The 27073-nt window shown below is 41.2% G+C and overlaps 1 protein-coding gene across 1 annotated transcript in view; it reads right to left on the bottom strand.

The window, feature by feature from the left end:
- The window catches only part of ASH1L (ASH1 like histone lysine methyltransferase), a 505039-nt gene that overhangs the window by 157249 nt on the left and 320717 nt on the right, over positions 1-27073 (bottom strand). The window contains exons 11-16 of the mRNA XM_053703215.1: positions 19600-19806; positions 18405-18551; positions 7197-7305; positions 5018-5179; positions 4753-4847; positions 4478-4635 (exon numbers count right to left, since the gene is read on the bottom strand). Coding sequence (XP_053559190.1) covers positions 4478-4635; positions 4753-4847; positions 5018-5179; positions 7197-7305; positions 18405-18551; positions 19600-19806 — 878 coding nt within the window. The remainder of the gene's footprint in view (positions 1-4477; positions 4636-4752; positions 4848-5017; positions 5180-7196; positions 7306-18404; positions 18552-19599; positions 19807-27073) is intronic.

Here is a 27073-nt window from a genome sequence, read left to right as displayed (position 1 = left end):
GCGCGGAGATGTTCTAATTTAAATTTAAATGTCACAACATCAGGTTCAGCTTGTTGAGAAATTTTTCCTGAATCTGAAATTTCTCCCTCAGACAAAACCTCCCTCATGGCCCCTTCAGATTGGTGTGAGGGTATGTCAGAACAGTTATCATCAGCGTCCTCTTGCTCTTCAGTGTTTAAAACAGAGCAATCGCGCTTTCTCTGATAAGTAGGCATTTTGGATAAAATGTTTGCTATAGAGTTATCCATTACAGCCGTTAATTGTTGCATGGTAATAAGAATTGGCGCACTAGATGTACTAGGGGCCTCTTGTGTGGGCAAAACTGGTGTAGACACAGAAGGGGATGATGTAGTATCATGTTTACTCCCCTCATTTGAGGAATCATCTTGGGCAATATCATTATCTGTGGCATTGCTGTCCCTACTTTGTTTGGACACTATGGCACAATTATCACATAAATTTAAATGGGGAGACACCTTGGCTTTCATACATATAGAACATAGCTTATCTGATGGTACAGACATGTTAAACAGGCTTAAACTTGTCAACAAAGCACAAAAAACGTTTTAAAATAAAACCGTTACTGTCACTTTAAATTTCAAACTGAAAACACTTTATTACTGAATATGTGAAAAAGTATGAAGGAATTGTTCAAAATTCACCAAAATTTCACCACAGTGTCTTAAAGCCTCAAAAGTATTGCACACCAAATTTCAGAGCTTTAACCCTTAAATTAACGGAACCGGAGCCGTTTTTACATTTAACCCCTATACAGTCCCAGCTATATGCTTTGCTGAGACCCAACCAAGCCCAGAGGGGAATACGATACCAAATGATGCCTTCTATAAGCTTTTTCAGTGATTCTTAGCTCCTCACACATGCATCTGCATGCCTTGCTCTCCAAAAACAACTGCGCATTAGTGGCGCGAAAATGAGACTCTGTCTATAACTAGAAAAGGCCCCCATCTGAAAAAGGTGTCCAACACAGTGCCTGCCGTTTTTCTAAACAATCCCCAAGATTATAATAACCATTAATAGTTAGAATCTGCAAAATATGCCTAGCAAAGCAATCGTTTTAGCCCAGAAAAATGTCTACCAGTTTTTTAAGCCCTTATGAAGCCCTTTATTCTTTTATTTAACTAAGAAAATGGCTTACCGGTCCCCATAAGGGGAAATGACAGCCTTCCAGCATTACATAGTCTTGTTAGAAATATGGCCAGTCATACCTTAAGCAGAAAAGTCTGCCAACTGTTTCCCCCCAACTGAAGTTACTTCATCTCAACAGTCCTGTGTGGAAACAGCAATCGATTTTAGTAACTTCTGCTAAAATCATCTTCCTCTTACAAACAGAAATCTTCATCTTTTTTCTGTTTCAGAGTAAATAGTACATACCAGCACTATTTTAAAATAACAAACACTTGATTGAAGAATAAAAACTACATTTAAACACCAAAAAACTCTTAACCATCTCCGTGGAGATGTTGCCTGTGCAACGGCAAAGAGAATGACTGGGGTGGGCGGAGCCTAGGAGGGATCATGTGACCAGCTTTGCTGGGACTCTTTGCCATTTCCTGTTGGGGAAGAGAATATCCCACAAGTAAGGATGACGCCGTGGACCGGACACACCTATGTTGGAGAAAACACCCCTAGCACATTGCCACAGCCCTGCTGTGGCGCCTACCTGCCCTCAGGGATGGTAAATATGGGGTTAAAGCTTCGATTTGGCCCAAAACAAGGGCCCTCAGGAGTTGGAGCTTGCTGAGTGAAAACAACTGTGCATCTGAGGCGCGAAAATATGCCCCTCACTCGATGTCTCTACAGCCTCAAAGAATCACACTAGAGTGGTTTTAAACTAGCCATGTGGGTTCTGAGACCCAAAAATAAGCCAAGTGTACCCTCAATAAAGTTTGCCCAAAAAACGTTAACAGCACTCCCAGTTCATAAAAACGTTTGCCCACAAACATTCAAACCTCAGTGTCAACCATTTTTTAATTAGACCCTTATGCAAGCTTAGTAATGCCCTTCTATAGCTCTTAGGATTACTGCTTACCCTTACCCTCATGGGGATACTGTAAGCCTTTCTGAAATACACAGTCTCTCCAGAAAAAATGACCGAACATACCTCACTGCTATAAAGCATGAAAACGTTCCTCACGCTGAAGTTTCTTGTACCCCTCAGCCTCTGTGGGAACATCACTGGATCTTAGTTACAAATGCTAAGATCATCAAGTCTTCATCCATCTGCTGCCAGAGAGTAAATAGTACACACCGGTACCATTTAAAACAAAAAACTCTTCCTTGAAGAATTTAAAAACTAATATTGTATCACCTCTTTCACTTTACCCTTCCTAGAACATAGAGTAGGCAAAGAGAATGATTGGGGGTGGAGCTAAGGGAGGAGCTATATAGACAGCTCTGCTGTGGTGCTCTTTGACACTTCCTGTTAGCAGGAGGATAATATCCCACAAGTAAAGGATGAATCCGTGGACTCGTCGTACCATAGAAGAAATTAATTTATCAGGTAAGCATAAATTTACTTTTCTCTAATGGGCGGGCCTACATTTTTGGTTTTATTCTTCTGGCACCATTTATACCTTGATATTTCTCCTACTGTTCCTTGTTCCCTTGGCAGAATGACTGGAATATGAGGAAAGTGGGGGAGGTATTTAAGCCTTTGGCTGGGGTGTCTTTGCCTCCTCCTGGTGGCCAGGTTCTGAATTCCCACAAGGAAGGAATGAAGCCGTGGACTCTCCTCATATTAAGAAGGAAATATACTCAATTTTAAAGGGATATGAAACCCATTTTTTTTTTCTTTCATGATTCAGATAGAGCATACAATTTTAAGCAACTTTCTAATTTACTACTATTATCAATATTTCTTCGTTCTCTTGGTATCATTATTTAAAAAGCAGGAATGTAAGCAATTGGAGCAGGCACGTTTTTGGTTCAGCACCTGGGTAGTGCTTGTTGATTGGTGGTTAAATGTAAACGTAGGAGAAAATTAGAAAGTTGCTTAAAATTGCATGCTCTATCTGAATCATGAAATAAAAAAATTGGGTTTCATGTTGCTTTAAAGGACCAGTCAATAGTATAAAAATTGTAAACTGAAATATCAGTACTGGTGCATAATAAATGTGCAACATGAAGTACCTGTAGCATAAAATTAGTACAAGTAAACATAAATAAATACAAATTTTTACTTTTATTCAATTATGGCACTGCGTCCCGACCACCCCTGTCCAGAGTAGGATGTACATGGATGTGATGGACATGCGTCACCTTCCAATTAGAGGAGCAGTAATTAGAATAATAATTTGCCTATTGCACATGTGTGCATATACACATCACTACTCCGTGCGCGCTCACGTAAATCACGCGCCTGCACATGACCGGCCGTATCATCCCCGCTCGCCTTAAATACTCAGCATAAAGTATTATGTTATAGCAGTAAATTATAACCATCATGTGGCTGGTTACTCTTTTTCTCACATTAGTTCCACATGCCAGTGTTACTTCACTTCTAACGTCTAAAAAGTAATAATGGTGGGCTAAGAAAATTTTGGAACACAGATATCTTTCTGTAAATTACACATAGATAAATGTCACTGAAGGAAAAGTAAATGCTGCCATTCATAAATATCGGTATTTCAGTTCCACCATTTACAAGTATCAGAACATCAGTTTCGCAAGTATCACTATGTCAGTGTAGCCAGTCACTGGCATCAGTGTGTGCTATCAATTGTTGCCTGTCCGACAGCGTGCCAGAATGAAGCCTGTGCACTGCTGTTCCATCCAAATAATGCTGTGCACGCTGCTTCTTTTTTGTGCACGCTAGCGCGTTCGCGGGTCACTGGTGACGTAATCGGCCAATTAGCGCATACATACTTCCCTGAAATCGCATATACATATATGCCAATTTGATTGGATACTGGCACCTACGTAACTTTAGAGGACGAGGAAACTATATTGATTTTTAAAACGCTCGTTATCAATCAATATAATTCATTTTTTGGACAAGTAAGTCTCAAAATTATTCTCTTTTTATAACACACCTATTTTTGTGCAGATCCTATACTATTGACTGGTCCTTTAAGTTCATTAAGTATGTTTAGGTATTATGTGATGCAATGAATTTTGATTGGTTATCTCACAATGATATTCTATGAGTAAAATAGACATTTTAAACTGCATTTCCTTATTTAGTCTAGTAGCTCACAAACTTCAATGACAGACCAAATTCTACAGAGTATTTTTCAGTTCAACAATAATATCAGATATTGTTACCTATATAATGCATAGAAATATACAAGTCTACACAAAACAATATATTTAGTGATACATGCATGTAACAAGCGTGGATTTCCGCTTTTAAGCTATCAGTATTTCATACAGAAAAATGTTTACAACATATTAAACCTTGACAAATTAGGTGAGATCTTACAGTTTACAGCCAGGAGGGAAGACAGGTTAACCTTACCAGATTTTATGTTCCCATCATCCCTGCAGATACCATTCCAGCGATTATAGAGAGATACAGGATGAACATTATCAGAGGCATGCTTTACTTCTTCATGTCGCTGACGGATTTTTTCCCAGTTTCTCACAAGGAAAATGTGATGCTTTAGAACAAAATTCCTGCAAAGCAATAACAGTCTTCTTTTGAGAATTATGGCCAACGTGTAATGAAAAAGACCAAAAGCATTGGTTTGTATAGTAAAATAAGAGGGCTGTATGTGACAGGTAGTTTCATACCTCTCTCTGTTGGACATAGGCTTCATATGCAGTTGTGGGCTAAGTCTTGTTGGAGTGCCCAATGTGTCACTGTGATCCTCAGAAAGGTGACCTCTCTGCAAAAAGAACCTTCCTTGTAATAATGATCTGCTCCCATAAGCAGAACACAATTTTATAAATTTTGTTTCAACACCTGCTAGTTCTAGGCTGTTGTAACTAATTTATGCAGATGGTAACTATAAGTCCATATTAGCGCCAGCACTTACTCTTGAATGGAGAGACTTACCCTCTTTTTCAGGCGGTGCTTAGATTTTCTCTTATCCTTGCAGCGACCTGGTCTCCGATGAGCAGACAACAGCTGGCCAGTCTTATTGGTCAGCCCATTCATCCTTTGACTTTTACCTCCAATTATTCCTCGACATTTCTCAAAACCGCATTTACAGAGTTGCTACAAAATAGAGGGAAATACCTGATGCATTCAACTGAAAGGAATTGCACACAACGTTAAGGGAAAATGTACTTTTTTCCCTCCCTTTGATGTGTTCCAAATTATTCATTTTGCCTTCTAGGGTGTTTTAAATTGTTTATGAGTAGCTCATTTAGTGTTGTTTTGTCATTTGAAATAGCTGCTTTTGCTTGTTGTATCCCCACCTATAATGAATAATACTTAAAGGGACATGAAACCCAAAAAAAATATTTCATGATTCAGATAGAGAATACAATTTTAAACAACTTTCCAATTTACTTCTATTATTTAATTTACTTACTTTTCTTTTTGTCCTTTGCTGAAAGGTTTATCTAGGCAAGCTCAGGAGCAGCAGAGAACCTAGGTTCTAGCTGTTGATTGGTGGCTGCATATATATATATATATATTGATTGTGATTGGCTCACCCATGTGTTCAGTTAGAAACCATTAGTGCATTGCTGCTCCTTCAACAAATTATACCAAGAGAATGAAACAAATTAGATAATAGAAGTAAATTAGAAAGTTGTTTAAAATTGTATTCTCTATCTGAATTATGAAAGAAAAAATTTGGGTTTCATGTCCCTTTAAGTACTGGATATAGAAAATCTATGTAAATAAGGTTTAGCAGAGAGAGAATAGAATGTTCGTTTTCCACTGTCTCCAAGTACTGGTCTCACTGTGTATAGATAGATAAGGTTCTGGTTTCAATAGGCAAAGACAGCTATTTAACATACAAAAATATACATAAACAATGTCCCATACATTTTAGACTCGGCAGCTGGAATAAATAAGTAATTGGAATCCAATTTTACAATATACGGTCTATTTAAAGGGATAGTAAAACCAAAATTTAACCTTCATGATAGAGCATTTCAATTTAAACAACTTTCCAAATGACTACTATTATATAATTATATTTGTTCTTTTGATATCCTTTGTTGAAAATACATAGGTAGGCTCAAAAGAAGGAATGCACTACTGGGAGCTAGCTGCTGAATGCCTCATGTCATTGGCTCACCCAAAGTGTTTAGCTAGATCCCAGTAGTGCATAGCTGCTTCTTTAACAAAACATACCAAGAGAATGAAGAAAGCTTAATAATAAAAAAAAACTGGAAAATTGTTTTAAGTGTTATGGTCTACCTGAATAATGAAATAAAAATGTTGTGTTTCATGTCTCTTTAAGTATGAAAACACACTAATACACCATCTTGCCTTACGAAACATGGGAATATACCCCTTAATCAATAAAATATGCAAACAAAATGATAACTCCTAGGAAAATCACACAACTCATTTGAGGACACATACTTCCATGAAGAGGAGGACATAACCTACATCCTTGCACACTATTACTATAGTAAAAGCATTAGAAAAGTTACGCACACACTAAAAGGTCTAACAACAACCACTTTCACTGTGTCCCAAAGAACACCATAAGCTGTAATAATGAGTTCTGATGCAGCTCTTGCTTTTAAAACCAACATCATTTTCTCTTTCATGTTTGGTTGTTTTCCCATATACCTGGAGGTAGTCTGTGTACTTCCTGTTCTGCCTGGCCTCCTTATTCAGATTTCTTCTGGTCATTACTTACATATCCTGCAGACCAGGACCTATATACTGTGTCTTCCTGGCCATTTAATGTATATTGTGTTATGAAAACCACTAACTACACAGTGTGCTGACTATCAGGCATGGTGTTGGTCATATTGTATCTGGAACGCCATTACCTACTTCCTGTATTCTACTGACCATTAGCTGCATAACGTCTCTTGGTGGCCCTTACTCATTTATTATATCCTGCATTCTGCTATTCTCAATTGTCAGTTATTGGCTGACAAATGTATAGATTTTATTTACTTCAATAAAGCACTTTATATTCTTGATTAGTTTTCTTATCTCTGACTACACTGTCAACGATCTCCAGAAAGCTTTCCCATGACAGATGGGAGGTTCACAACCGTATCATGTAGGAGTGCCCAAAGCTTATAATAATACCTACCTGCTGCTCCGTGTTAAAGGAATGGAAATTGTAGTCATAGGTCAGTTCTGTACCGGCTGCCATGTCTTTCAGAGCATACAGACCTATGCGATACACACCATTCACAGACCTGAGATGTAAGAAAAACACAAAGCTTGGTCACAAGTTCATCCTAAGTCAGTAACTATGACTGTTACATTAGGGTCAGAAAGTGAAAATTACAATCGGACATGAAATGGTGGTTTACTGCCAAAAGTACCATAGGACAAAAGCCACATAAAAAGAAAAACCCATCAAACAAAACTACTAAAACACATTAACACATTTTAAACGTATTGTTTTGTTAGATTAGATTTTGTGCTACACTCTGAAATGTCAGCTGGGAATTAGATGCTACAAAAGATGGACAAGAACTATAATGAGGAGAGGTTGCAACAGTAATAAAGAGAAGAATGATTTAAAGTGACAGTCAAGTCAAAATTAAACTTTCATTATTCTGATATGGCATACAATTTTAAAGGGACATGAAAACCCCAAAATTTTAAACAACTTTCCATTTTACTTCTATTATCAATTTCACTTCATTCACTTGGTATCCTTTGTTGAAGCAGCAGCAACACACTACTGGAAGCTATCTGAGCAGAGCAGAGCAGGTGAGCCAATGACTAAAACATTATGGCCTAGATTTAGAGTTCGGCGGTAAAAGGGCTGCTAACGCTCCGCGGGTTTTTTTCTGGCCGCACCATAAATTTAACTCTGGTATCGAGAGTTCAAACAAATGCTGCGTTAGGCTCCAAAAAAGGAGCGTAGAGCATTTTTACCGCAAATGCAACTCTCGATACCAGAGCTGCTTACGGACGCGGCCGGCCTCAAAAACGTGCTCGTGCACGATTCTCCCATAGGAAACAATGGGGCTGTTTGAGCTGAAAAAAAACCTAACACCTGCAAAAAAGCAGCGTTCAGCTCCTAACGCAGCCCCATTGTTTCCTATGGGGAAACACTTCCTACATCTGCACCTAACACCCTAACATGTACCCCGAGTCTAAACACCCCTAACCTTACACTTATTAACCCCTAATCTGCCGCCCACGCTATCGCTGACCCCTGCATTACACTTTTAACCCCTAATCTGCCGCTCCGTAAAACGCCGCTACCTACGTTATCCCTATGTACCCCTAATCTGCTGCCCTAACATCGCCGACCCCTATGTTATATTTATTAACCCCTAATCTGCCCCCCACAACGTCGCCGACACCTGCCTACAATTATTAACCCCTAATCTGCCGAGCGGACCTGAGCGCTACTATAATAAAGTTATTAACCCCTAATCCGCCTCACTAACCCTATCATAAATAGTATTAACCCCTAATCTGCCCTCCCTAACATCGCCGACACCTACCTTCAATTATTAACCCCTAAACTTCCGATCGGAGCTCACCGCTATTCTAATAAATGGATTAACCCCTAAAGCTAAGTCTAACCCTAACACTAACACCCCCCTAAGTTAAATATAATTTTTATCTAACGAAAAAAATTAACTCTTATTAAATAACTTATTCCTATTTAAAGCTAAATACTTACCTGTAAAATAAATCCTAATATAGCTACAATATAAATTATAATTATATTATAGCTATTTTAGGATTAATATTTATTTTACAGGCAACTTTGTAATTATTTTAACCAGGTACAATAGCTATTAAATAGTTAAGAACTATTTAATAGTTACCTAGTTAAAATAATAACAAATTTACCTGTAAAATAAATCCTAACCTAAGTTATAATTAAACCTAACACTACCCTATCAATAAAATAATTAAATAAACTACCTACAATTACCTACAATTAACCTAACACTACACTATCAATAAATTAATTAAACACAATTGCTACAAATAAATACAATTAAATAAACTAGCTAAAGTACAAAAAATAAAAAAGAACTAAGTTACAAAAAATAAAAAAATATTTACCAACATAAGAAAAATATTACAACAATTTTAAACTAATTACACCTACTCTAAGCCCCCTAATAAAATAACAAAGCCCCCCAAAATAAAAAATTCCCTACCCTATTCTAAATTAAAAAAGTTACAAGCTCTTTTACCTTACCAGCCCTGAACAGGGCCCTTTGCGGGGCATGCCCCAAGAATTTCAGCTCTTTTGCCTGTAAAAGAATAAATACAATACCCCCCCCCCCCAACATTACAACCCACCACCCACATACCCCTAATCTAACCCAAACCCCCCTTAAAGAAACCTAACACTAAGCCCCTGAAGATCTTCCTACCTTGTCTTCACCATCCAGGTATCACCGATCCGTCCTGGCTCCAAGATCTTCATCCAACCCAAGCGGGGGTTGGCGATCCATAATCCGGTGCTCCAAAGTCTCCTCCTATCCGGCAAGAAGAGGACATCCGGACCGGCAAACATCTTCTCCAAGCGGCATCTTCGATCTTCTTCCATCCGGTGCGGAGCGGGTCGATCTTGAAGCAGGCGACGCGGATCCATCCTCTTCTTCCGATGTCTCCCGACTAATGACGGTTCCTTTAAGGGACGTCATCCAAGATGGCGTCCCTCGAATTCCGATTGGCTGATAGGATTCTATCAGCCAATCGGAATTAAGGTAGGAATTTTCTGATTGGCTGATGGAATCAGCCAATCAGAATCAAGTTCAATCCGATTGGCCGATCCCATCAGCCAATCAGATTGAGCTCGCATTCTATTGGCTGATCGGAACAGCCAATAGAATGCGAGCTCAATCTGATTGGCTGATTGGATCAGCCAAACGGATTGAACTTGATTCTGATTGGCTGATCCATCAGCCAATCAGAAAATTCCTACCTTAATTCCGATTGGCTGATAGAATCCTATCAGCCAATCGGAATTCGAGGGACGCCATCTTGGATGACGTCCCTTAAAGGAACCGTCATTAGTCGGGAGACATCGGAAGAAGAGGATGGATTCGCGTCGCCTGCTTCAAGATGGACCCGCTCCGCACCGGATGGAAGAAGATCGAAGATGCCGCTTGGAGAAGATGTTTGCCGGTCCGGATGTCCTCTTCTTGCCGGATAGGAGGAAGACTTTGGAGCACCGGATTATGGATCGCCAACCCCCGCTTGGGTTGGATGAAGATCTTGGAGCCAGGACGGATCGGTGATACCTGGATGGTGAAGACAAGGTAGGAAGATCTTCAGGGGCTTAGTGTTAGGTTTCTTTAAGGGGGGTTTGGGTTAGATTAGGGGTATGTGGGTGGTGGGTTGTAATGTTGGGGGGGTATTGTATTTATTCTTTTACAGGCAAAAGAGCTGAAATTCTTGGGGCATGCCCCGCAAAGGGCCCTGTTCAGGGCTGGTAAGGTAAAAGAGCTTGTAACTTTTTTAATTTAGAATAGGGTAGGGAATTTTTTATTTTGGGGGGCTTTGTTATTTTATTAGGGGGCTTAGAGTAGGTGTAATTAGTTTAAAATTGTTGTAATATTTTTCTTATGTTGGTAAATATTTTTTTATTTTTTGTAACTTAGTTCTTTTTTATTTTTTGTACTTTAGCTAGTTTATTTAATTGTATTTATTTGTAGCAATTGTGTTTAATTAATTTATTGATAGTGTAGTGTTAGGTTAATTGTAGGTAATTGTAGGTAGTTTATTTAATTATTTTATTGATAGGGTAGTGTTAGGTTTAATTATAACTTAGGTTAGGATTTATTTTACAGGTAAATTTGTTATTATTTTAACTAGGTAACTATTAAATAGTTCTTAACTATTTAATAGCTATTGTACCTGGTTAAAATAATTACAAAGTTGCCTGTAAAATAAATATTAATCCTAAAAACAGAATTTATGTTTACCTGATAAATTACTTTCTCCAACGGTGTGTCCGGTCCACGGCGTCATCCTTACTTGTGGGATATTCTCTTCCCCAACAGGAAATGGCAAAGAGCCCAGCAAAGCTGGTCACATGATCCCTCCTAGGCTCCGCCTACCCCAGTCATTCGACCGACGTTAAGGAGGAATATTTGCATAGGAGAAACCATATGAAACCGTGGTGACTGTAGCTAAAGAAAATAAATTATCAGACCTGATTAAAAAACCAGGGCGGGCCGTGGACCGGACACACCGTTGGAGAAAGTAATTTATCAGGTAAACATAAATTCTGTTTTCTCCAACATAGGTGTGTCCGGTCCACGGCGTCATCCTTACTTGTGGGAACCAATACCAAAGCTTTAGGACACGGATGATGGGAGGGAGCAAATCAGGTCACCTAGATGGAAGGCACCACGGCTTGCAAAACCTTTCTCCCAAAAATAGCCTCAGAAGAAGCAAAAGTATCAAACTTGTAAAATTTGGTAAAAGTGTGCAGTGAAGACCAAGTCGCTGCCCTACATATCTGATCAACAGAAGCCTCGTTCTTGAAGGCCCATGTGGAAGCCACAGCCCTAGTGGAATGAGCTTGGATTCTTTCGGGAGGCTGCCGTCCGGCAGTCTCGTAAGCCAATCTGATGATGCTTTTAATCCAAAAAGAGAGAGAGGTAGAAGTTGCTTTTTGACCTCTCCTTTTACCGGAATAAACAACAAACAAGGACGATGTTTGTCTAAAATCCTTTGTAGCATCTAAATAGAATTTTAGAGCGCGAACAACATCCAAATTGTGCAACAAACGTTCCTTCTTCGAAACTGGTTTCGGACACAGAGAAGGTACGATAATCTCCTGGTTAATGTTTTTGTTAGAAACAACTTTTGGAAGAAAACCAGGTTTAGTACGTAAAACCACCTTATCTGCATGGAACACCAGATAAGGAGGAGAACACTGCAGAGCAGATAATTCTGAAACTCTTCTAGCAGAAGAAATTGCAACCAAAAACAAAACTTTCCAAGATAATAACTTAATATCAACGGAATGTAAGGGTTCAAACGGAACCCCCTGAAGAACTGAAAGAACTAAGTTGAGACTCCAAGGAGGAGTCAAAGGTTTGTAAACAGGCTTGATTCTAACCAGAGCCTGAACAAAGGCTTGAACATCTGGCACAGCTGCCAGCTTTTTATGAAGTAACACAGACAAGGCAGAAATCTGTCCCTTCAGGGAACTTGCAGATAATCCTTTTTCCAATCCTTCTTGAAGGAAGGATAGAATCTTAGGAATCTTAACCTTGTCCCAAGGGAATCCTTTAGATTCACACCAACAGATATATTTTTTCCAAATTTTGTGGTAAATCTTTCTAGTTACAGGCTTTCTGGCCTGAACAAGAGTATCGATAACAGAATCTGAGAACCCTCGCTTCGATAAGATCAAGCGTTCAATCTCCAAGCAGTCAGCTGGAGTGAGACCAGATTCGGATGTTCGAACGGACCTTGAACAAGAAGATCTCGTCTCAAAGGTAGCTTCCATGGTGGAGCCGATGACATATTCACCAGATCTGCATACCAAGTCCTGCGTGGCCACGCAGGAGCTATCAAGATCACCGACGCCCTTTCCTGATTGATCCTGGCTACCAGCCTGGGGATGAGAGGAAACGGCGGGAATACATAAGCTAGTTTGAAGGTCCAAGGTGCTACTAGTGCATCCACTAGAGCCGCCTTGGGATCCCTGGATCTGGACCCGTAGCAAGGAACTTTGAAGTTCTGACGAGAGGCCATCAGATCCATGTCTGGAATGCCCCACAGTTGAGTGACTTGGGCAAAGATTTCCGGATGGAGTTCCCACTCCCCCGGATGCAATGTCTGACGACTCAGAAAATCCGCTTCCCAATTTTCCACTCCTGGGATGTGGATAGCAGACAGGTGGCAGGAGTGAGACTCCGCCCATAGAATGATTTTGGTCACTTCTTCCATCGCCAGGGAACTCCTTGTTCCCCCCTGATGGTTGATGTACGCAACAGTTGTCATGTTGTCTGATTGAAACCGTATGAACTTGGCCCTCGCTAGCTGAGGCCAAGCCTTGAGAGCATTGAATATCGCTCTCAGTTCCAGAATATTTATCGGTAGAAGAGATTCTTCCCGAGACCAAAGACCCTGAGCTTTCAGGGATCCCCAGACCGCGCCCCAGCCCATCAGACTGGCGTCGGTCGTGACAATGACCCACTCTGGTCTGCGGAAGGTCATCCCTTGTGACAGGTTGTCCAGGGACAGCCACCCACGGAGTGAGTCTCTGGTCCTCTGATTTACTTGTATCCTCGGAGACAAGTTTGTATAGTCCCCATTCCACTGACTGAGCATGCACAGTTGTAATGGTCTTAGATGAATGCGCGCAAAAGGAACTATGTCCATTGCCGCTACCATCAAACCTATCACTTCCATGCACTGCGCTATGGAAGGAAGAGGAACGGAATGAAGTATCCGACAAGAGTCTAGAAGTTTTGTTTTTCTGGCCTCTGTCAGAAAAATCCTCATTTCTAAGGAGTCTATTATTGTCCCCAAGAAGGGAACCCTTGTTGACGGAGATAGAGAACTCTTTTCCACGTTCACTTTCCATCCGTGAGATCTGAGAAAGGCCAGGACAATGTCCGTGTGAGCCTTTGCTTGAGGAAGGGACGACGCTTGAATCAGAATGTCGTCCAAGTAAGGTACTACAGCAATGCCCCTTGGTCTTAGCACAGCTAGAAGGGACCCTAGTACCTTTGTGAAAATCCTTGGAGCAGTGGCTAATCCGAAAGGAAGCGCCACGAACTGGTAATGCTTGTCCAGGAATGCGAACCTTAGGAACCGATGATGTTCCTTGTGGATAGGAATATGTAGATACGCATCCTTTAAATCCACCGTGGTCATGAATTGACCTTCCTGGATGGAAGGAAGAATTGTTCGAATGGTTTCCATTTTGAACGATGGAACCTTGAGAAACTTGTTTAAGATCTTGAGATCTAAGATTGGTCTGAACGTTCCCTCTTTTTTGGGAACTATGAACAGATTGGAGTAGAACCCCATCCCTTGTTCTCCTAATGGAACAGGATGAATCACTCCCATTTGTAACAGGTCTTCTACACAACGTAAGAATGCCTGTCTTTTTATGTGGTCTGAAGACAACTGAGACCTGTGGAACCTCCCCCTTGGGGGAAGCCCCTTGAATTCCAGAAGATAACCTTGGGAGACTATTTCTAGCGCCCAAGGATCCAGAACATCTCTTGCCCAAGCCCGAGCGAAGAGAGAGAGTCTGCCCCCCACCAGATCCGGTCCCGGATCGGGGGGCCAACATTTCATGCTGTCTTGGTAGCAGTGGCAGGTTTCTTGGCCTGCTTTCCCTTGTTCCAGCCTTGCATTGGTCTCCAAGCTGGCTTGGCTTGAGAAGTATTACCCTCTTGCTTAGAGGACGCAGCACTTTGGGCTGGTCCGTTTCTACGAAAGGGACGAAAATTAGGTTTATTTTTGGCCTTGAAAGGCCGATCCTGAGGAAGGGCATGGCCCTTACCCCCAGTGATATCAGAGATAATCCCTTTCAAGTCAGGGCCAAACAGCGTTTTCCCCTTGAAAGGAATGTTAAGTAGCTTGTTCTTGGAAGACGCATCAGCTGACCAAGATTTCAACCAAAGCGCTCTGCGCGCCACAATAGCAAACCCAGAATTCTTAGCCGCTAACCTAGCCAATTGCAAAGTGGCGTCTAGGGTGAAAGAATTAGCCAATTTGAGAGCATTGATTCTGTCCATAATCTCCTCATAAGGAGGAGAATCACTATCGACCGCCTTTACCAGCTCATCGAACCAGAAACACGCGGCTGTAGCGACAGGGACAATGCATGAAATTGGTTGTAGAAGGTAACCCTGCTGAACAAACATCTTTTTAAGTAAACCTTCTAATTTTTTATCCATAGGATCTTTGAAAGCACAACTATCTTCTATGGGTATAGTGGTGCGTTTGTTTAAAGTGGAAACCGCTCCCTCGACCTTGGGGACTGTCTGCCATAAGTCCTTTCTGGGGTCGACCATAGGAAACAATTTTTTAAATATGGGGGGAGGGACGAAAGGAATACCGGGCCTTTCCCATTCTTTATTTACAATGTCCGCCACCCGCTTGGGTATAGGAAAAGCTTCTGGGAGCCCCGGGACCTCTAGGAACTTGTCCATTTTACATAGTTTCTCTGGGATGACCAACTTGTCACAATCATCCAGAGTGGATAATACCTCCTTAAGCAGAATGCGGAGATGTTCCAACTTAAATTTAAACGTAATCACATCAGGTTCAGCTTGTTGAGAAATGTTCCCTGAATCAGTAATTTCTCCCTCAGACAAAACCTCCCTGGCCCCATCAGACTGGTTTAGGGGCCCTTCAGAACCATTATTATCAGCGTCGTCATGCTCTTCAGTATCTAAAACAGAGCAGTCGCGCTTACGCTGATAAGTGTGCATTTTGGCTAAAATGTTTTTGACAGAATTATCCATTACAGCCGTTAATTGTTGCATAGTAAGGAGTATTGGCGCGCTAGATGTACTAGGGGCCTCCTGAGTGGGCAAGACTCGTGTAGACGAAGGAGGGAATGATGCAGTACCATGCTTACTCCCCTCACTTGAGGAATCATCTTGGGCATCATTGTCATTGTCACATAAATCACATTTATTTAAATGAGAAGGAACTCTGGCTTCCCCACATTCAGAACACAGTCTATCTGGTAGTTCAGGCATGTTAAACAGGCATAAACTTGATAACAAAGTACAAAAAACGTTTTAAAATAAAACCGTTACTGTCACTTTAAATTTTAAACTGAACACACTTTATTACTGCAATTGCGAAAAAATATGAAGGAATTGTTCAAAATTCACCAAAATTTCACCACAGTGTCTTAAAGCCTTAAAAGTATTGCACCCCAAATTTGGAAGCTTTAACCCTTAAAATAACGGAACCGGAGCCGTTCTTAACTTTAACCCCTTTACAGTCCCTGGTGTCTGCTTTGCTGAGACCCAACCAAGCCCAAAGGGGAATACGATACCAAATGACGCCTTCAGAAAGTCTTTTCTATGTATCAGAGCTCCTCTCACATGCGACTGCATGTCATGCCTCTCAAAAACAAGTGCGCAACACCGGCGCGAAAATGAGGCTCTGCCTATGATTTGGGAAAGCCCCTAAAGAGAAAGGTGTCTAAAAAAGTGTCTGCCGATATAAACTTATCAAAATACCCAGATTAAATGATTCCTCAAGGCTAAATATGTGTTAATAATGAATCGATTTAGCCCAGAAAAAGTCTACAGTCTTAATAAGCCCTTGTGAAGCCCTTATTTACAATCTTAATAAACATGGCTTACCGGATCCCATAGGGAAAATGACAGCTTCCAGCATTACATCGTCTTGTTAGAATGTGTCATACCTCAAGCAGCAAGAGACTGCTCACTGTTCCCCCAACTGAAGTTAATTCCTCTCAACAGTCCTGTGTGGAACAGCCATGGATTTTAGTAACGGTTGCTAAAATCATTTTCCTCATACAAACAGAAATCTTCATCTCTTTTCTGTTTCTGAGTAAATAGTACATACCAGCACTATTTTAAAATAACAAACTCTTGATTGAATAACAAAAACTACAGTTAAACACTAAAAAACTCTAAGCCATCTCCGTGGAGATGTTGCCTGTACAACGGCAAAGAGAATGACTGGGGTAGGCGGAGCCTAGGAGGGATCATGTGACCAGCTTTGCTGGGCTCTTTGCCATTTCCTGTTGGGGAAGAGAATATCCCACAAGTAAGGATGACGCCGTGGACCGGACACACCTATGTTGGAGAAATAGCTATAATATAATTATAATTTATATTGTAGCTATATTAGGATTTATTTTACAGGTAAGTATTTAGCTTTAAATAGGAATAAGTTATTTAATAAGAGTTAATTTATTTCGTTAGATAAAAATTATATTTAACTTAGGGGGGTGTTAGTGTTAGGGTTAGACTTAGCTTTAGGGGTTAATCCATTTATTAGAATAGCGGTGAGCTCCGATCGGAAGTTTAGGGGTTAATAATTGAAGGTAGGTGTCGGCGATGTTAGGGAGGGCAGATTAGGGGTTAATACTATTTATGATAGGGTTAGTGAGGCGGATTAGGGGTTAATAACTTTATTATAGTAGCGCTCAGGTCCGCTCGGCAGATTAGGGGTTAATAAGTGTAGGCAGGTGTCGGCGACGTTGAGGGGGGCAGATTAGGGGTTAATAAATATAATATAGGGGTCGGCGGTGTTAGGGGCAGCAGATTAGGGGTACATAGGGATAACGTAGGTGGCGGCGATTTGCGGTCGGAAGATTAGGGGTTAATTATTGTAAGTAGCTGGCGGCGACGTTGTGGGGGGCAGGTTAGGGGTGAATAAATATAATACAGGGGTCGGCGGGGTTAGGGGCAGCAGATTAGGGGTACATAAATATAACGTAGGTGGCGGTCGGCAGATTAGGGGTTAAAAATTTTAATCGAGTGGCGGCGGTGTGGGGGGACCTCGGTTTAGGGGTACATAGGTAGTTTATGGGTGTTAGTGTACTTTAGGGTACAGTAGTTAAGAGCTTTATAAACCGGCGTTAGCCAGAAAGCTCTTAACTCCTGCTATTTTCAGGCGGCTGGAATCTTGTCGTTAGAGCTCTAACGCTCACTGCAGAAACGACTCTAAATACCAGCGTTAGAAAGATCCCATTGAAAAGATAGGCTACGCAAATGGCGTAGGGGGATCTGCGGTATGGAAAAGTCGCGGCTGAAAAGTGAGCGTTAGACCCTTTAATCACTGACTCCAAATACCAGCGGGCGCCCAAAACCAGCGTTAGGAGCCTCTAACGCTGGTTTTGACGGCTACCGCCGAACTCTAAATCTAGGCCTAAATGTGCAGTTACCAATCAACAGCTAGCTCCCAATAGTGCAATGCTGCTCCTAAACCTACCTAGGTATGTTTTTCAACAAAGGATACTAAGAGAACGAATCAGCATTGATAAAAGAAGTAAATTGGAAAGCTGTTTAAAACTGAATTCTCTATCTTAATCATGAAAAACAAAATTGGGGTTTCACGCCCCTTTAAATACATAGCTTAAATCAACACTTGAGCACTGCATTGCAAAAGACATTTTTAAAAATACTGTAATTTTCTGAGCATCATTTGCAACATTTAGCTAATCAAGTGCAGTTTAGGGATATACTTCTTGAAAAGCCAGGTTGAATTCATGTTCCTATTCTCTTTTGATGTGGCTAATTTAAGACACATGTAAATGAGCTTGTGCTCTGACATAACAAATCACTGTGTAGATTGTTGCAGGCTCATGTATATCTTATAATACTTAATAAGTACTCACCACTTCTGCATCTCACAGTTGGGGTCACAGCTGTGGTTGATGAAGCGAGCCTCATTGCCCATTCGGTAACTGTCAATGACCATACCACTATCAAGGCTCAGACAGTAATGGTCACTGTGATTGTGATATTGCTCAATCATACGATTCCTAGTAATATAAACAACAATATTACACACAACTCAAGAATAATAACAAAAAAAACAAGCAAAAAACTAATTTCACAAAAAACAAACAAAAACTAAATCATACACAGTACACATACAGAAAATGCCATATATGGTTGAAGAGCTACCCTGTTGAAAAAAAAGAACCAAAATCTGAGCTTTAAAAAACTTTAAAAATTACATATATTATCAAGGTTACATCTTTCTTATGTTATCTTTTGTTGAAACGTAGCTCCTGTCCACAAGAATATACTGATGTAGGCTCAGGAGTGTGCACGTGCATAGAATGTCAGCTTTGCCACAAGTCAGTTTCTGAAATATCTGTCCTACTAAGTCTGCCCCAGTCAATTATAAGTGGTCTGTTAATTACTAAAAACACAATACCCAAAGCGCTAACACTATCAAAGGATCCTAATAAAATGGACCAATACTATACAAAGCCTATAAATATGCAGGCTTCTGGTATACACATTATACAAACATTACGCATGCAGAGCCCACATTATTTATATGCAGATGAAATAAGAGCGTGCCACTTGGAAAATACACACCCACTTTTACGGGCAGCAGCAGACTACCATACTGGACACTACTCGCCTAATGGGATTATCCTATCAGAAGGAATAAAGTGTGGATCTCTTTGTTTTCTCTCACTATATGGTGAAACCGGCTATTGTCACTTCACATCTACATTAAGTGATATACATTTGAGGAACTGGGCGCCTGATTCCGGTATTGTTATTTATTTATATGCAGTGCCTCCCAGCCGATAAGCAACATACATAATCAACCCTTGAAACACAACACATTTTACAAATGCATTATAAATATGTACCCAATAAACAAAAACACACATTATACACAGAGCATAACACACAAACATTACATGCACAGACCAACAGTGTTCCCAAATAAGCATAAATCAGATAAAGATTCTTGTTACTGTCTTGGTGCTTGGCACTTGTGCTCTGTATGTAGAGGACTATAGTACATACAATATAAATTCATTAAAAACCTTCCTTCAGTAATACCTGAACTCATGCTCGCTAACAACCTCCCCAAGATACTCTATGATGAACTGTGTAGCTTTTAAGGGCTCCTTAGTTCGGATTCCCCATCCTTTTTCTTCAGCACGGAAACGTTCCAAGCACTGCACCCATTCATGCCTCTGGATCCGCTGGTTGTTACACTGTTCCCCACATGGACATGTATTGGGAGAGCATTCTGCAAAAATCATTCTGAAAAAAATAACCAGAGAGAAAAATATTGTTTGTCATCATTGCTGTGGTAACTATCTGCCATTTTTTAACATAAAAAAATAATGTATTAACATTATTAGAAGAAGAACAAAATATGAACATAAATATAAGAATTAATATCCTGTAATTTTACTAACTAAAAAGAAAAAGTGGAGTAGTTCTTGGGCCTGCGATCCACAGATGACATTTCAAAATTGACAGGTGGAATAAAATACAGCATTCAATTGAGAACCTCCTCTACCATTATTAAGACTACCACGGTGAGTCCACGGATCATCATCAATTACTGTTGGGAATATCACTCCTGGCCAGCAGGAGGAGGCAAAGAGCACCACAGCAAAGCTGTTAAGTATCACTTCCCTTCCCACAAACCCTAGTCATTCAACCGAAGGAAAAGAAGAGAAAGGAAGCAACACAAGGTGCAGAGGTGCCTGAGGTTTACACAACAAAAAACTGTCTGAAAAATTCCGGGGCGGGCCGTGGACTCACCGTGTCAAGAAATAAATACATTTATCAGGTAAGCATAAATTTAGTTTTCTTTCTAATGACACGGTGAGTCCACGGATCATCATCAATTACTGTTGGGAATCAATACCCAAGCTAGAGGACACAGATGATAAGAGAGGGACAAGACAGGAAACCTAAACAGAAGGCACCACTGCCTGAAGAACCTTTCTCCCAAAAGAAACCTCGGCTGAGGCAAAAGCATTCAATTTATAAAAATTTGAAAAAGTATGCAAAAAGAACCTTGCAAGTCTGTTCCCCAGAAGCTTCATTCTTGAAAACCCAAGAAACAGAGACAGATCTAATATAATTATCTGTAATTCTCTCAGGGAGCTGCTGTTCAGCAGTCTCATAACCCAAACAAATAATACTTCTCACCAAGAGAAAGAAAGTAGCAGAAGCTTTATGATCTTTACAATTCCCAGATAAACAAACAGAAGGCTGGCGAAAATCCTTAGTCGCCTGAAGATAGAAAATAAGAGCACACACATTTCAAGTTGTGCCACCAAAATTCCTTATGAGAAGCAGGACTAGGGCATAGACAAGGAATCATAATATCTTAAAAATTTTCCCACTTGAAACAATTGATAAAAAACCTAAGTTAGTACAAAAAAATTGCCTCATCGGAAAGAAAGATGAGGCGAAACACACTGCCAAGCTGAGAAATCCAAGACTCTCTAAGTAGAAGAGACAATCTTCCAAGATAACCATTCAACATCTATGGAAGTAAAAGGCTCAAACAGAGCTAGCCACAAAACATGAAGAACCAGGTTAGGCTCTAAGGAGGAGCAACCGACTTAAACACAAGTCTGATGCCAAGCAGAATTCGGACTCTTTAGGGTACTGACTGACAAACCCTTCTCCACATATTCTGGAGACAGGACCAAGATCTGGGAATCCTGACTCCACTCCAAGAGTAGCCCCTGGAATCCTACCAAAAAGGATAAGTACGCCATAAGTGATGATAAAACTTCAAGTAACTGGTCTGCAAACCTGAATCATGGTCTCAATGACCGACTCAGAACACCCACGCTTAGACAAAAGCAAGCGTTAAATCTCCAGGCAGGCAGCATCAGAGAAACGAAATTTAGATGAAGGAAGGGACCCTGCACAGAAGGTCCCTCCTCAAGGCCAGTCTACAAAGTGAAGAGATGCCAGCAAGCCACCAAGAACCATACCTTGAAAACTCGGCGGGCTGTTGAAAAGCCCTCAGAAACTCCGGACCCACCATCTGAGGGTCTACCTAGAAAACACCTCCGGAAGAGGACCCACTACCCGGGATAAAAAATCTGACTGTTTAGAAGCCAATTGTCCACCCCTGAAAAGTAGGGGACAGACAGCAATCGTGAGCTACCGCCCACTGAACAATCCAAATCACCTCCTACATGGTCAAGGAACCCCTAGTTCCTCCCTGGTGGTTGAATGAAACCAAAGAGGAGATAATATCCGACTGGGACCGAGCGAAAGACGACTGAAGCCAAAAACCCCGGCCATCAGTGCATTGCAAATCGCTCTCTACTCCAATATGTTAAAGAGGAGGACACTTCCGAGTCCATATCCTTAACCAAAACCCAGACCACATACAAGCCTAGCAGATTGGCATTGTGGTCACATCACCCAGGACAAACTATAGAAACATGCGCCCTGAGATAGATACTACAGGAGAAAAACTCCCAACTGATCTAGATCTATTTTTTGAGACAGATCTGAAAGATCTCCCACTAAGCCTGCGAGGTCACGCAGAGGCTAATAGAAACACCGCCGCTGTCTCCTGTTGAATACGAGCAATGACTTGTGTAAAATCAACCAACAGAGAAAAACAGGTATGCCAGACTGAAAACCTATGTAAAAGGCAAGGGAATAATGTCCATGGGTAACGATTATACCAATTCCCTCCTATATCGAAAAACAGAAAGACAAGGAAAATCAGCCCACTAGGGTTCCCTGATGGCCGGACAGTAGACCTGAAAGAATAAAAGTCTTCACCTAAATAGAAAATCTATTAAGGACCGAGCATAAAGCACCTAGAGATCCCAGACGGTCTCTCATTCCGGTACTGATCAGGCCTGACCCTGTATAACTGCTGAGATCAGAAGGAATCGAATGCATCCAGGGTATAGTGGGGGTAACCCAAAACAATGACCTTTGTGTTTGGAACAAGGGACCCCTGCTCCAGATTAATTTCCTCACCCTAGGAAAGAAGATTGGACCAGTGAATTATATATTATTGCAATATCCCAAGACCTAAAAGTCTGACTAGGATGATGAAAACTCAGAAACTCGAGATTGACGGTCAGAAACTGAGTTACATGAGCTAAATATCTAGATCCTGTTCCCAAACTAGGCCTGAGAATGTCACTCCCAGGTAGGAAGATCCCGAACATCCAGTTCAAGGAAATCCTCTCAAACCTGGGAAGCAGATACCCTAGAAAGAGAAAACTGCCCCGGGAGGAAATCTTGGATTAAGCTCCAAAAGGCATAACTGAGCAAAAAATGGGAAAGGAAACTATCCTCCAGTCTTACTCTCTTGACATGTGGTAGAAAAACATTTTTCACCCTTACAGTCAGATGAAAAATCTGCTAAACCCAGTCCCAACAAGGTATCAACCTTACAAGGGGACACCAGAAGCGATAAAATTTGAGGAAAAATAAGAATTGAACCTGCAACTGCAGAATTATTAAGCCTAAACTGTACCACTAAACCACAGGTAGGTTACGCAACTGCCAGACTGCATTTACAATGTCCAGCGGCTAGTACAGCAAGTCTAATAAGACAAGGCATTACTCTGAAAGAACAATTAACCTCCAGCCCTTAGAGGTTGGTAACGATCCATCGACCTCTGGGTTATGACCCCAGCAGGCTTTCACATAGTAGAAAAGTTCCCTTCTACATAGGACACCATGCATTCAAGATCAGCAATAGGAGAATCCCTAAAGTACTGGAGACAGGAGGAAAGGTATCCCTAACTACTGCTACTCCTATCAAAAGTATTTTTATAGCACTCCTGCCCTGAAGAAAGAAACATCACAGAAAGCATCAAGTTTACCAAACTTTCAAGGGTTGAGCATCGGTGTTGTCCAAGTAGCCAAAAACCTTCTTTAACAATACACAAGGTATTCAAGCATACATCTGAAGGAGATCACTTCAGCATCAGATGAAGTCATTAAACTGCCCATATCTGAGATTTCACCCTCAGAAACTACCGGCAAATCCTCCTCACCAGACTTAAGCGAGAGAGCAATCTGTGTAGCAGAATGTGGAACAGAACCCTACTATCTAAAAAAAACTTTAATGTCCTTTTGCGTTTTCCCTGTAAGAAAGGAATGACAGACAAAGGCGCAGATACTGCAGAGGGTACTTGAGCTGCAAATTCTGTAGGCAAATACACCAAGGCTTGGGACGTTTAAGGAAAAGTCATGGCAATGCCTGAACAGCATCATCCTGGGAGACATGAGACTCAGATTTCAACAAACTAGGTGTACATTTCCTAGCTCTGGCAAATAAAAAGTATAGAGCAATTAAAATGTCTAGAAATGTTGTATTGAGGAACAAGAGGCTCAAAGAAAAATACATATTTAAAAAAATATTTTATTTAACATAAGGGACATAAAAGTTTACCACAACAATCTGCCCTCAAAAAAATATAATGGACATAAATGTTTGCTAAACAAATTTTGTCCTTAGCTATCCTTTTTCCAAGTACAAATTAATTCTACCACTAACCAAAGTGGTATATAACCATCAATATTTAAAACACAGTGTGTTATGTCAAAAAGCAAACAAAATGGACCTGAAGGTACAGAAACCTGAACAAATGCCACAAAAACTACAAGTGAAATGTTTCATTAAAAAACATAATTTATGCTTACCTGATAAATTTATTTCTCTTGTAGTGTGTTCAGTCCAAGGGTCATCCATTACTTATGGGATATATTCTCCTTCCCAACAGGAAGTTGCAAGAGGATCACCCAAGCAGAGCTGCTATATAGCTCCTCCCCTCACATGTCATATCCAGTCATTCGACCGAAACAAGACGAGAAAGGAGAAACTATAAGGTGCAGTGGTGACTGGAGTCATAATTTTTTAAAATTTAGAACCTGCCTAAAAAAGGACAGGGCGGGCCGTGGACTGAACACACTACAAGAGAAATAAATTTATCAGGTAAGCATAAATTATGTTTTCTCTTGTTAAGTGTGTTCAGTCCACGGGTCATCCATTACTTATGGGATACCAATACCAAAGCTAAGTACACGGATGATGGGAGGGACAAGGCAGGAACATTAAACAGAAGGAACCACTGCCTGTAGAACCTTTCTCCCAAAACCAGCCTCCGAAGAAGCGAAAGTGTCAAATTTGTAAAATTTGGAAAAAGTATGAAGTGAAGACCAAGTTGCAGCCTTGCAAATCTGTTCAACAGAGGCCTCATTCTTAAAGGCCCAGGTGGAAGCCACAGCTCTAGTGGAATGAGCTGTAATTCTTTCAGGAGGCTGCTGTCCAGCAGTCTCATAGGCTAAACGTATTATGCTACGAAGCCAAAAAGAGAGAGAGGTAGCCGAAACATTTTGACCTCTCCTCTGTTCAGAGTAAACGACAAACAGAGAAGAAGTTTGTCTAAAATCTTTAGTTGCCTGTAAGTAGAACTTCAGAGCACGGACCACGTCTAGATTATGCAAAAGACGTTCCTTCTTTGAAGAAGGATTAGGACATAATGATGGAACAACAATCTCTTGATTGATATTCCTGTTAGAAACAACCTTAGGTAAAAACCCAGGTTTAGTACGCAGTACTACCTTGTCTGAATGAAAGATCAGATAAGGAGAATCACAATGTAAGGCAGATAACTCAGAGACTCTTCGAGCCGAAGAAATAGCCATCAAAAACAAAACTTTCCAAGATAAAAGCTTAATATCAATGGAATGAAGGGGTTCAAACGGAACACCCTGAAGAACTTTAAGAACCAAGTTTAAGCTCCCCGGAGGAGCAACAGCTTTAAACACAGGCTTAATTCTAGCCAAAGCCTGACAAAAGGCCTGGACGTCTGGATTCTCTGCCAGACGTTTGTGTAAAAGAATAGACAGAGCTGAAATCTGTCCCTTTAGCGAACTAGCGGATAAACCCTTTTCTAAACCCTCTTGTAGAAAAGCCAATATCCTAGGAATCCTAACCTTACTCCATGAGTAACTCTTGGATTCGCACCAATATAAATATTTACGCCATATCTTATGGTAAATTTTTCTGGTCACAGGTTTCCGAGCCTGTATTAATGTATCAATAACCGAATCCGAAAACCCACGCTTTGATAGAATCAAGCGTTCAATTTCCAGGCAGTCAGCCTCAGAGAAATTAGGTTTGGATGGTTGAAAGGACCCTGAATTAGAAGGTCCTGCCTCAGAGGAAGAGACCATGATGGACAGGACGACATGTCCACTAGGTCTGCATACCAGGTCCTGCGTGGCCACGCAGGCGCTATCAGAATTACTGATGCCCTCTCCTGTTTGATCCTGGCAATCAGTCGAGGTAGCAACGGAAATGGTGGAAACACATAAGCTATGTTGAAAACCCAAGGGGCTGCTAATGCATCTACCAGCACCGCTCCCGGGTCCCTGGACCTGGATCCGTAACAAGGAAGCTTCGCGTTCTGGCGAGATGCCATGAGATCCAGATCCGGTTTGCCCCAACGACGAATCAGTTGAGCAAATACCTCCGGGTGAAGTTCCCACTCTCCCGGATGAAAAGTCTGGTGACTTAGGAAATCCGCCTCCCAGTTCTCTACGCCTGGGATGTAAATCGCTGACAGGTGGCAAGAGTGAGACTCTGCCCAGCGAATTATCTTCGAGACTTCCAAAATCGCTAGGGAACTCCTGGTTCCCCCTTGATGATTGATGTAAGCCACAGTAGTGATATTGTCCGACTGAAATCTGATGAACCTCAGTTTTGCTAACTGAGGCCAAGCTAGAAGAGCATTGAATATTGCTCTCAATTCTAGAATGTTTATTGGAAGGAGTTTCTCCTCCTGAGTCCACGATCCCTGAGCCTTCAGGGAATTCCAGACTGCTCCCCAGCATAGAAGGCTGGCATCCGTTGTTACAATCGTCCAATCTGGTCTGCGAAAGGTCATTCCTTTGGACAGATGAACCGGTGACAACCACCAGAGAAGAGAATCTCTGGTCTCCTGGTCCAGATTTAGCAAAGGGGACAGATCTGAGTAATCCCCGTTCCATTGTCTGAGCATGCATAGTTGCAGCGGTCTGAGATGCAGGCGCGCAAATGGCACTATGTCCATTGCCGCGACCATTAAGCCGATTACCTCCATGCACTGAGCTACTGATGGGCTTGGAACGGAATGAAGGACACGGCAAGCATTGAGAATCTTTGATAACCTGGACTCCGTCAGGTAAATCTTCATCTCTACAGAATCTATAAGAGTCCCTAGAAAAGGAACCCTTGTGAGTGGTAACAGAGAACTCTTTTCCACGTTCACTTTCCACCCATGCGACCTCAGAAATGCTAGAACTATCTCTGTATGAGACTTTGCATTCTGAAAACTTGACGCTTGTATCAGAATGTCGTCTAGGTACGGAGCCACCGCTATGCCTCGTGGTCTTAGTACCGCCAGAAGTGAGCCCAGAACCTTCGTAAAAATTCTCGGGGCCGTGGCTAACCCGAAGGGAAGAGCCACAAACTGGTAATGCCTGTCTAGAAAGGCAAACCTTAGGTACCGATAATGATCTTTGTGAATCG

This window comes from Bombina bombina, chromosome 1, assembly GCF_027579735.1.
Source record: "Bombina bombina isolate aBomBom1 chromosome 1, aBomBom1.pri, whole genome shotgun sequence".
NCBI classification, from domain to species: Eukaryota; Metazoa; Chordata; class Amphibia; order Anura; family Bombinatoridae; genus Bombina; species Bombina bombina.
The sequence above is the reverse complement of the archived record's forward strand: the minus strand, read 5'-3'. Positions and strand labels throughout refer to the sequence as shown.